Source organism: Seriola dumerili, unplaced genomic scaffold (genome assembly GCF_002260705.1).
Source record: "Seriola dumerili isolate Sdu_G_001 unplaced genomic scaffold, Sdu_1.0 BDQW01000242.1, whole genome shotgun sequence".
NCBI classification, from domain to species: domain Eukaryota; kingdom Metazoa; phylum Chordata; class Actinopteri; order Carangiformes; family Carangidae; genus Seriola; species Seriola dumerili.
Genome location: NW_019174497.1, coordinates 8,954,820 through 8,967,373, shown reverse-complemented (window position 1 = coordinate 8,967,373; position 12,554 = coordinate 8,954,820). Strand labels below are relative to the sequence as shown.

At 41.0% G+C, this 12,554-nt stretch overlaps 1 protein-coding gene across 1 annotated transcript; it reads left to right on the top strand.

The window, feature by feature from the left end:
- The first annotated feature begins 5,876 nt into the window (after positions 1–5,876).
- LOC111229718 (forkhead box protein L1-like) lies at positions 5,877–9,110 on the top strand. The gene has a single exon (XM_022756174.1). It carries the CDS (start codon positions 5,949–5,951, stop codon positions 7,125–7,127), a length of 1,179 nt encoding a protein of 392 aa, XP_022611895.1. The 5' UTR covers positions 5,877–5,948; the 3' UTR covers positions 7,128–9,110.
- The last annotated feature ends 3,444 nt before the right edge of the window (positions 9,111–12,554 follow it).

The window sequence follows — 12,554 nt, the reverse complement described above, 5'->3', positions numbered from 1 at the left end:
AGCAAGCAAAAGACTTTTTTGGCAGAAGGGGAACTAAACCTCATCACAACATAGACTAACAGTTAACTAATTCATAGCCCCTCTGCCGCTGCAGCAAACACACACAGACACACAACACACTTTAACCACTGAGCTAATGACAACAGGTGATTTTCAGATGGTATTACTGGCTGAGGCCGAGTTTCTCTTCTGTGTCACTTCTGTGAAAATGTTGAGAGTTTGTTTCTGATGTCCAGCTTGGTCACAAGTTACTGGCTATTTGCGCTTTATCTCCTCAATGAACCCGCCAACTGTTTCTAACCTGGGCTCAAACATGTTTGTATCTGGTGACCTCTTCTGGACACATAAGAAAACTACTTCACTCTCACAGGTGACACCTCTGTATTACATGACTGTAGTGTACACTGAGTGTTCTGATAATGGCAATACATCAATTAAGACAAATCTAATTAATATCTTATCATTAACTTCATACAATAAAGATATTTTACTTTTTTACAGTTAGTTATTTTTACTTTAGAACACCTTTAAATTCTAGTTTCCACACCACTTCAGAACCATTGATCCTCACGCGAATAAAACATCCTGCATTTACATACTCCTCAGAATAAACTGTGATTTCAAACGCCTCCTTCTCTCTGCTTTGAATTATAATAATGAAAACACTTCTACCATAATAGTGGTTAGTATCCAGTGCAGTCTCTTTACCTTTATATATTAACTTAATAGCTGCACTAATTAATTTTCTTAGTTAACAATGGATTAAATGACTGTGTGGCTGTGAAAGTGGACTATTAACACCCAGCTCTGTAGTTCCATCATCTCTGGTGATTGTTTTAGTGTTGGAGCTATTTACTAGTTTGTTGGCTGTTTTTTCTATTATGTATTCATCTGTTTTGAGTTTGATTACTTTCATTCATTTTTTCTTTTTTGATAATAAATCTATTTTGTTAGTCGTTAGTTTCTTTACATTATTTGCTTATCTATCATAGTTAGTTTGGTTAACTAGTACATAGATAGGTGCACTAGTTTAGGACCAGCATGCACCTGGGTGAACCTATGTTTTTTACCAGAGCAGGAGAGGCAGCAGGAAACATGATCCCTTTGTTCCTTGGTTTGCTGCTTGTTTGATGAATAAGTCAAAATGAAAACACAATGGCTTTGTTTGGACAATATATTCGTTTACCTGCATAAACCACATCCCCCATGGTGCATCAGTGGCCTTTTTATTTTTAGGTTGGACTTAAATTAGTTTGAAAGACAAATAGCCACTACACAGCTTCATTGTTTTGGTTTTGCAGAATGTTATTATATTATTAGCAAGAGCAAGAGATGGATGAAGAGAATGGATGAAAGCTCCAGAAAAATCAGGTAAGTGGACATTGAGTCATTTTTTTTCTTTTTAATGTTCTAGTTTAGTTAAACAGCAAATGAACTTGTCTTTGTTATGTATGCTGGACAAACTTCAAACTTTTAGAGTGAAAATGTACCACTATTTTATTTTTTGATTTTTTTTACAAACTATACATTTGTTACTTCAGTTGGAGGCTTGAGCTTCATCGTGCAGAAAGTCTGTGCTGAAAGACACGAGTCTCACTGTGATGCGTGGAACAGCACAATGTTGTGACATCACCCTCAGTCTGGAGGCAACACACACGAGTGTGATGTAGAAACCTGAAACTTGTGTCCAGCTGTTAAACTTTTGAAATTAAAGATATTTGTATATTCATAGATATGAGGGAAAATGTGTAGATGTAACTTTTAACCAAGTGAGAGTTTAGAGACAGAAGAGACTATTATTCAAAACAGAAAATTTCGATGTGTTAAAACATGCCAGGAGTGGATCTGTAATGTAACTACAGTGCTGTGTTTGAATTTTTTAACACCAGCTTTTATTGATTGTCAGTGAGCTTGGATCTGATCCACCTCAAAGATCCTCAACATTTCTCTTTTCCTACGTCAGTTAAGGAAGGAATAGATAAGCTCTCTGACTGACTACACTACATTATGGCAGGAAACAGCAGAGATTTGGCCCTCTGTTGAGATTGCCTGTTTATAGCATGTGTTTGGTCAACATCAGGCAGCTGAACATCAAAAGTGGAAAATCTCAAGATGGTACAATGAGCTGTGGCACCCTGGGTAAAAAGAAATATTGTATTTCCAATAAAAAACTTGGTAATCTCTTCATAATTGATTTGAAACATTGTTCTAGTTCCTTCTGAACTGAAAATGTTTTGAATTATGTGATTTCTCATGCCAATGATGTGATAGTAATGTACACAGTTTTGTTGGCTGTGCACTGTCAGGTGATATCAAATTAGATGTATGTACGGTATGAAGTTAGTCATAATAATAACAGTATTTATACAGAACTTTTCTTAACAAAGTTTGAAAGTACTTTACAAGAAAAGTAAAACCAGATAAAAGAAAAGTCAAAAATACCTGAGCTCAGTAAAAGAGTAGAACTGCATGGATAAAAAAAAACATCTCAAATCAACGTGATGCATAAAGATCTGACAGTGAGTGAAAAGAGGCAATATAATATATGAACAGTAATTTGGGATATAACAATATTATTAAACCGTGCCATACATTACCAAAGGCTTAGAAAAAGAAATGCATTTTTAGAAGAGATGTAAAGGAGGTTAAAGAGTTGCAGTGTCTGCTTTCAGTCAGGAGAGAGCTCCAGAGCGTGGGGGCTCGGTCACCTTTAGTCACAAACCTTGACCTTGAGGAGACCAACAGGCCTCCTTCTGCAGGTCTGTTCTCAGTTGGGCACATACCATGTCAATAAATCAGAAATGTAATTGGGGGCAGAGCCATTTAAAGACTTAAAAGTCAGTAATGCAAACAAATACAGAATCAATCTGAAATCTAACAAGGAGCCAATGAAGGGAGGCAAGTACCTGTAACAATTACATAATGCTGCTAAATGTTGCACACAATTCCAGTTTTATGAACTCAGCTTTGAGGCTGCAGAATTAACAGAGGGGCGAGGGCTTCTGAAAAACTCCCACTGTCCACATCACAGTCCCAGATGTCCAGGTCACCAGCTGATAGGCTCTTGCATTAATATAAATTAATTAGATTAATATAAATTCTAAAAGGCGTCTTCAGCAGTTGTGGATGGAAAGAATCTTCCAGCAGCTGCCCTTTGAAAAAGTCAAATCCTGCTCGCCGTTGCCTGTACACGTCTCTGGCATGTAAGTTTAGTTTTATTTGCTAATGAATCACCGTCTGCTGACAGAGAAACAGAGAAAAGAAGGACTTCTGAGTTTATTCACTGAAAGCTCCAAACCCCTAATGTAAGCAGGAGCCAGCTGTGTGCACTTGTAAAGTTGTTATAATCCTCCTTTGACCTATAAACAGGAAAATACATAATATAAAGCATCATGCTCACATCTACAAATAATACACTGTCCATGTTGTCCTTGTAAGGCAGTACAGTCCCAAGCGCCCGCTTCTCAGAGGACAATTAAAGCGCATGAACATGCAACTGTATCCACTGAGCACAATGTATTGTAAGGATTATGTATTATTTTTTTATTATGTTATTTGTGATATAATTATGTATTTTTATCATTGTAATTAATTTGGAATACATATCTTAAAGTCTGTTGGTTCTTGTCACGTCACCACCACAAATAACCTCAAATCAAAGGAGCAAATTCCGACATTTGAGAGGCATGATTAAGGTAATATTTAGCATTTACTTAATGAATGAACTGAACTACTATGAGAATTATTTCTTCATTTTCTCTTGGTCGATTTGTTGTTAAACTAGACCGGTCTGGTTTCATTTGAATCCAGATCGATGCTCCGGCATAAATAAATATGAACTGAATGAAGCTCATGTTCAGATTTTTTTGTAGAGGTGTGAGTGCAGCTCTGATCACTGTGAGTTTAGGTTTGTGATGTTGTCAGATATTGCATTATTCTGTAAACTGCTCCAGTTATGAAAAACAATGAAGTGAGTCACCATCAGCTTTACACAGCTGGTGCGATCAGTTTAGTTTATTTTTCCCTTGTTCCACTTATTTAGAACAATGAGCAAATAAACCAGTCCACTGCTCCACTTTGTTTCCACAACCAGTAGGAACCCGTGGCCCTGAAGACATTGGGGACCAATTTAAGAAGCCCATCGGCAAAGGAAGACATCTGTCCATTTTCTTCAACAGATAAAATGATAAAGGTAAAGCAGAATTTAGACTGAAGGGTCAGGGTTCAGGGTCCAGGGAGTCTGCATGTCCTCTGTGTATCTGCACTGAAAAAGAATACCTTGAATGTTTACGTCGATCCCACGTGATCAGAGCGTGGCCACCTGACATGAGATTCCCCCTTTTCTCAATGATTCACTGCTTGTCAAACCAAGATATTTCATTCACATTGGACTGCTTAAAAGGATCATGTTGATTCAACATATTATTCATCAGTTACCACGATACCAATTAATTGTGTAATGTTAAAGTAGTTTAATTGTGTTCAGGGTACCAGATTTTCAACTGTAACTCCAGCTTGATTTCTTAATGCTAATATCGTTCAAAGGTATAATGTCATTTTCAAGCAATTTCATTATGTCCTGTGGGTTTTCTCTGGTTATTCCGTTTTCCTCCCACAGTCCACCGGGTCCTGTCGATTGGTGACTCTGGGATTGGCTGTAGCCTATTAAGATCAGTACGCTGACTTGTGATATAATTATAATATTAATGAAATAAATTACCTCATTTTCTTGTATATTTTTGCAGCAGATGGGAACAAAGAAGACGATTACATTCTGCCAGAGTATCTGACAACATTTCTTATCTCACAGTCCATTTACTCGGTTGTTTTCTCAGCTACGTTCATCAGCAGCTGGAGAACTCTGATCCTCTGAGGTCACGTCCTCACGACTGTTTCCTGGTGTGGGGATTTTGCAATCAACAATCACTGATTAATTACACATGGTAGCTTTATTTAAGAGTGTTATTATTTTTGTTCATTAAGATTTGACTGTTTTAGGAAAAAGTTTTAAATGAATAACAAAGATAAAATTGATTGATGAAAAAACATTACAAATGTGACATTTTACAAACTTGATTATTATTGTTATCATCATCGTCATTATTATTATTGTTATTGTTATTATTATTGCTATTATTATAAGGCAACTATTTTCTGTCAGTCATCCATCATTTACTCTGTCTTCAGATATTTGTGAATAAAGGTATTGTGGGTTTTGCTATAGAATCAGTTTCCACACACACACACACACACACACAAAGAGAGAGAGAGAGAGAGAGAGAGAGAGAGAGAGAGAGAGAGAGAGAAAGAAAGAGGGGGAGAGACAAACAAACAAAAACAGTCCCTCTGGTCCTCTCTCCGGGCTGGGGGACAGACGAGGCCCTGACATGAGTTAAAACTGTTGAAGTTATTTTCCCTTTTATACACTTTGTTTTCATTTGAGCGAAGCCACAGCAACTCCCAGAAAGGACTCGGCAATGTTTGCTTGTTCTTTCTGTGTGAGCAACTCTCAGCGTCAGGGGTGGACGTGATATTTCAAACAGCACATCAGTGCGTTTATGTATTGGGTGCCCGGAAATTTTTCCAAATAAACACAGCTTGATTCAACCTGGGTGGGCAGACTTATCAAGCGACTAATTCTATAAACAGATGAGGGAATAACCCGGCACCTCATTGGTTGTTGGGCCGAGGGAGGGGGCGCTGGGGGGGCACGAGGTAGTTTCAGCGCAATGAAATTTTAATTAATGTGGGTGGGCTGAGAACACCACAGACTGTTTATGATGGACAATTTATTCCCCGGTGCAAAGTCAACATAACACAGCAAACGTACAGCAATTATTAACATTTTTCTGGGGCCCTCATGAGGCTGGAGAGTCAGTCAGTGGAGGAGTGGAGCTCCGGGAGCAGGCTCAGCTTTCCCCGGGACACAATCCTGCTTCCTCGGCGTCATGACTCTCTACCACGGCCGCCTGCCGGCACTCGGAGTGGCATCCTCGGCTCTGAGCCTCTCCGCCCCCCCGCTCTTCTACTTGTACGGCCGAGAGAGCGGAGGGGTCGTGCCCGCCGCCCTGAGCTTCGTGCCGACCCGCCAGGAGCCTCCGCAGAAGCCGCCCTACAGCTACATCGCGCTCATCGCCATGGCCATCAAGAGCGCACCGGAGCAGCGCGCAACGCTCAGCGGCATCTACCAGTTTATCATGGACCGGTTCCCATTTTATCACGACAACAAGCAGGGCTGGCAGAACTCCATCCGCCACAACCTGTCCCTGAATGACTGCTTCATCAAGGTGCCCAGAGAGAAGGGTCGGCCCGGCAAAGGCAGCTACTGGACGCTGGACACCAAGTGTCTGGATATGTTTGAGAACGGCAACTACCGCCGGAGGAAGAGGAAGGCAAAAAGCCAGCAGGAGGCTCTGGACTCTAAAGCCGCTGGACACAAGCGCACAAAGGGCGCGGGGCCATCCAGGGACCCCCAAACCCCTGTGAAACACCAGACTGGTTCAGAGACAGCGGAGGAACCAGCCAGGCAGGATGCGGAGAGCGTGGAAAAACAACCAGACACAAAACCTGTTCTTGTGGAGTTTAACCAAGCGGAACAGCCACAACCGCTCTCCATACAAAGACTCAAAGTGCTCCCCAACCAAGACACCACAGCATCCATCGGGAGGAGGCTTGACGCTCCGCAGCCTGAGCCGTGTCTCACTCCGAGACACGCTCCGCTGTGGATGGACGGAGCGCATCTCCTAGGCGCGTCCCTCCGCTGGGAGCCGGACGAGAAGAGGTCAGCGTTCAGCGGGAGGGAGAGAGAGAGGGGTCCGCTGTGCGCCGTCAGCTGCACGGCAAACACAAACCTGGCTGCAAGCGCGCAGGACAGGCCGAAGGGAAACGTTCCGAGCAGGGATAAATCCAAAGGGTTCAGCATCGAGAGCATCTTATCGAGGAGTGAAGACGAAACGCGCGGCAGCATCCTCGGTCTGTCGGCGGAGACATGCGCAGAGCGCCAGAGTCCAGGCTTCAGCTCGTCTGTGGTCCTCGGTGCTCGGCCGCATCAGCTGTACCAGATGGGATTCCCCCTCTGCTCCTACCTGTCACTCACCTGTCCCGACAAAGTACTGCATTTCAAATGAGTTCAGACCTCAATGTATTTTACGCACGGATGTCCAAACGTGTCAAGTGTAATTAGCTTTTCATGATGAGTTAACTATGAGACAGCTTCCTGTTCCTCTGCTTATACATGTGTTTTATTGTATCAATTCATGGAGGAATCTTGAATGTAGCCTGATGACTGGGCCCGTGTAGCCTGTATTGAACTGTGGGGACATTGTACGATATGAGAATGACGTTTGTAATCAAAGCTGTTTTACACTCCACTTTGCTCATGTGCGAAATAAAGTTTAGTTTGGTAATTAAATGACAGCATGCTTTATTTAAAATGAGAGTAGAAATACTGTTAGAGAACAGGAGGCTGCTGCTTGAATGAAATGTCACATAAACCTCTCTGATGCCAGAGAGACAGTAACATGTAGCCTATCTGTGTATTTGATTTTCAGTTCTGCCATATAAAGCTTCTGATCACTGAGGATTACAGGCCAGGTCAGTGTTTTGCTGTGTGCATAGATGATTTATCCAAAGGGATGAGATACAGATATCAGAGATAATCCAGGACATTAAGATTGTTTCCATGACAGCAGTTGTGTCAACTTCAGACTGGTCATAATGAATCATCATGAAGGATTCAAAGACATTGACTATAGACAATCAGTTTGGATTCAGATAACATGACTCATAAAACTGACTCCACCTGGACAAAACAGATGGACCAAAAGTTTTGTCACATGACACAGAAAATTTCGAATTACTTTTATTTGTGCAGCTTTCGGTCTCTGGCGTTTCTACTGGTTAATACTCAACTTCAGCAACTTAGTCTGAAACAGGAAGTGAATTCTTGAGCAGTTCACTAATTTTCTTCTTCTATTGGTCAGTAAATTATTGAGAGCTGATTTTGTGACGACATCTAGTGTTTTAAAACCTCTGACAATCAGAGTTCACTCCATTTAAACCTTTATAGAGCTTATAATGAACATGATGAAACTGATAGAACTGATATATATCACACATCTTGGTGTTGATATATTAATTATGAGGTTCTAGTCTTTCCGTTAATTATCAGTTTAATGTCAATCAAATCATCAATAAACATGTAATCGATCAAACTGCATCACATCACGTCATGTGTGAGGTGACTATAAAGACGTCAAATCATTCTGATCCTGGATCACGTACAGAAAGTGGACAATCTGAACTCAAGGTCCATTTATGAGCTTCTCATGAACTTTCAACCAAATCTCATGGTCTTCCTCCGCAGATGGAGTTTACATGTAAACTCCATCCAGTGAGGAAGGCTGCTGAGAGAATGTGGAGTTGTTTTGTTTCAAACTATTTCCAGGTTCCAGACTGAGCTGAAGCCGTCCTCCCTCTGGTCCCCACAGTGGAGGGGGAAGTATTCAGTCCCTTTACTGAAGCAAAAGTATCAATGTAGAAATATTACAAGTCCTGCATGAAAATAGTAAAAGTCAAAAGTATGACCATCAAAATGAAGTTGAAATACTGAAGTAAAGGTCCTGTTGGGTCTCTGACTGTTCTATTATTATATATGACATCATTAGATGATCAATACTGAAGCATCAGTGTGTGAGCAGCATGTTACTGTTGTAGCTGCTGCAGGTGGAGCTGGTCTGAACTACTTTAAATAGATTTCTATAAACAGGGAGACCAGATAAATGAGGGGTCGTGGGATGATTAAAGGGAAAGAAGAAAAAACAAAGTTCTGATTCACAAACCTGTTTTCAGTTTTTTTTTAATCTTTGATTGTTGGTGAGATATTGGATCATTTGAACATTTATAGAAATGAAACCCTGGGAGGTTTAGAGGGAAAAATCACTGCTTGGTGGAACTGTTAACTCATAGACATCAGATGTGACCCTGACTACACGCAGCTTTTGTAAGACGTCACAGGCCAGGACGCTTGGAAACCACTGCTTTTATCTTTAACAATGTGTTGTATTTAAAAGCTTGTTTGTGTAAAATCTTTATGTTAAAAGTAACTTGTAACCGAAGCTGTCAAATGAATGTAGTGGAGTGGAAGTAGCATGGAGATACTCAAGTAAAGTACAAGTCCCTCAGAAATGTCCTGTGCAGTACTTGAGTAAATGCACTTAGTTACTTTTCCACCACCGGTTCCTCAGTTAAATTGCTCTGGACGATGTTCCATAAAACAACCTGAAAAGTTGAACTGACGAGCGAGTCGCTATAGATCCTCGTGTGGATGTGATGGCACTGAAAGTCCTACACGAGCCTCCCTGAGCTGCGACACCACAGACACCTGCATGAAATCAGAGAGCGCTGCTGACAGCATCATTACAAACAGAGAGCAGCCATGTCTAAATATAGGCCTATAGCTTAGACACATGCCCGTCTGAAAAAGCTGTGTGAGGCCGGCGCTGTGCAAATCAGGAATGTTTGTTGAAATAAATAAACCTCCCCACATTTGAGGAGAGGAACTCACAATCACAAGCATTTCCTGTGTATAGGATTCTTTTGGTCAGACGTGTAAATAAAACATGATGAAAACCTTGGAGGGGAAAGAATGGAGCAGAGGGTGAGAGACGAGTGGAAAGAAAAGAAGTGAGAAGTATCAGTTTAACTCAACACTTGGCACTTTTGTCTCTTTTGGGATTTGGGTGCAACTAACACATGACCCGCTGCGATCGGCCCCGCCGGCTCCCCGTCCTCCACAGTCTTCTAAAAGCCAAGTGAGTTAATAAATGTTAGTTATCTGACGGTCACTGTGGGTGTTTGAACAGTAAGAGATCCTCATGAGAAAGCAGCTCAGACGAAAGGGAAATCCTCTGTGTTTTATTCGTTATGTGAGAAAACAAACTGTGGTGATGGGCTGCGGTCGGAGCATCAGAACCAGTCTGAACCGAGCTCCAGCAGCCACACAGGGTGGGGGGTGGGGTGGGTTGGGGAGGTGGGGGATGGGGCGGTCAGTTCAGGTTAGAGCGGGACAAACTTCTAATTCTGGATTATGTTGAGTTTATTTATCAGACGGAAGACACGTCTGGCTTCTTCTGTGTAGTTTATCAAAATATTTGCACATTTAGTTTTTTTCATTTTTCAGCTGCTATTTTTGTCTGGAAAGTATTTACTTTAAATTATCTTCCCTATTTCAGTCTTTTAGACTCATTTAATACACACCTTCATAAAGAAGATGTGCTTTTGATATGAACTTTGTTTCTTTTTAAACATGCATACACAAACAAACACAAACACAACGACCCTTGAGTTTAAATATTTCAAATTATCGTTTGATAATCTAGCAGGAGTAGATAGAGTGAGTGAGGTGGCTGTGAGTAAAGATTTTATTTAATGGTTTTTAAAGTTTAGCAAATGGGTTTTTCTCTATTTGATGACGTTCTGCCAGCTGTGGTCTCAGTTTTTAGTTAAACCATTCAATTCAGTTCTTGAGTGTCTTCCTGTGACACTCAGATTTGCCATCTATAATAGTATATGTTTGAAAAAAGGCCACTGTTCCCTCATCCTGTTTAATGGGCAAAAGAGGTCATTCTGAAGCCTCAAGGGGTTACATTGTTAATTCACTACATGTTACATTCTACATGTTACATTTACATGTTTACATGTGGGTGAGTTTTTAAGTAACTTTTCAGGTGTCTTGTGTTGCAAGCGACATACAGTGGTGTCAGTAGTAGATATGTAAATGTGTGTTTGTAGGTTCGGTTGCTATTGGTTGTCAACATAAGGTGATGTGTAACTCGCCAACCTGTGTTCACGTTCTTTTCTCCCTCGTTCTTGTACTTTGTTCTGTAAAAGGGTACTACTGACTCTGTGTTGTTGCGGATAAGGAACGGTATTGAGTTCTGTTCCCCTTTTGATCTATAATAATCTTTTTTTATTAATCACTTGAGTTGGTCAGTGTGGTATCTGTGCTTTCATTTCTGGTGTTTGTGTCAGTGTTTTGCGGTGCTCTTTCTCCATTTTCTTTGTCTAACTGCAGAATCATTCATTGAACTCTGACAGCTGATGAGGGAATGGTGGGGGCGAGCATGTGACTGGAAGCACTGGGATTACAGTTAGTAAAGCCGGCAGAGAATAAATGAATAGCTGAATATGAGCTTGTGCAGAAATATGTCTCTTCTTTTGTAGCATCAGTCACGATGTTGAAAACATGCCAAGGTGAAGCAGTTATAAAGTCACATGTGAATAGACAAAACAGGGTGGTTAACCTGGTGCAAAGAGAGGAGGAGATGCAACTGTGTATATGTTCACAGGGTGAATGGAATCTAAGGCGACCTCAGCACAGCAGTTTGAAGGAGTGTCGGAATATCAGAGCTCTTTTTTCTCACATTGCTGGACTCAAACTAGTAGGCTGCATTTATTTCACAACATATCATTTTATCTGAGGTGTCCAGGTCTGAAGGAATGCCTACAGTCATTATGTGTGAATAAGTCTATGGACTTGATGTCAGTTCACCGGTATGAGTGGAGCTGTTGAAACGGCACAGCCAAAACATTGTGTTTATTATGTCTATCACCAATAAAAGATTGATGGAATTAAAAAAATTGATATTGTGATAAATGCAGCCTCAGTTTGAGTCCAGCATGTGAGGAAAAAGACTCTGATATTCTGACACTCTTCAACTGCTGTGCTGAGGTCGCCTTAGATTCATTCACCCCTGCTGAACTATACACAGCTGCATCTCCTCCTCTCTTTGCACCAGGTAACCACCCTGCTTTTGTCTATTCACATGTGACTTTATACTGATCAACCTTGGCATGTTTTCACATCGTGACTGAGCTGACAAAAGAGAGACATATTTTCTGACACAGCTCATTCAGCTATTCATTTATTCTCTGCCGGCTTTACTAACTGTAACCCCAGTGCTTCCCAGTCACATGCTCGCCCCCATTCCCTCATCAGCTGCAGAGTCAAATGATCTGATTCTGCAGTTAGACAAAGAAAATGGGAGAAAGAGCAACAGCAAACACTGGACACAAACACAGAAATGAAAAGCACAGATACACACTGACCAACTCAAGGATTAATAAAAAAAAGATTATTATAGATCAATAAGGGGACAGAACTCATACTCGTTCCTTATCCAACAACACAGAGTCAGAGTAACCCTTTTACAGAACAAGTACAAGAACGAGGGAGAAAGAAGTGAACACAGGTTGGTCGAGTTACACATCACCTTATGTTGACAACCAATAGCAACCGACTACAAACACACATTTACATATTCTACTACTGACACACACTGTATGTCCTTGAACACAAGACACCTGAAGTTACTTAAAAACTCAACCCACATGTAACATGTAACATGTAACATGTAGAAAAATGTAACATGTAGGAATGTAACATGTAACCCCTTGAGCTTTCAGATGACCTCTTTGCCCATTAACAGGATGAGGGAACAGTGGGCCTTTTTCAACACATATACTATTAATGATGCAAATCGATGTCACAGGAG

Bases quoted from the DNA above. Each gene is read 5' to 3' on its own strand.
- LOC111229718 (XM_022756174.1), top strand. From the start codon at position 5,949: ATGACTCTCTACCACGGCCGCCTGCCGGCACTCGGAGTGGCATCCTCG.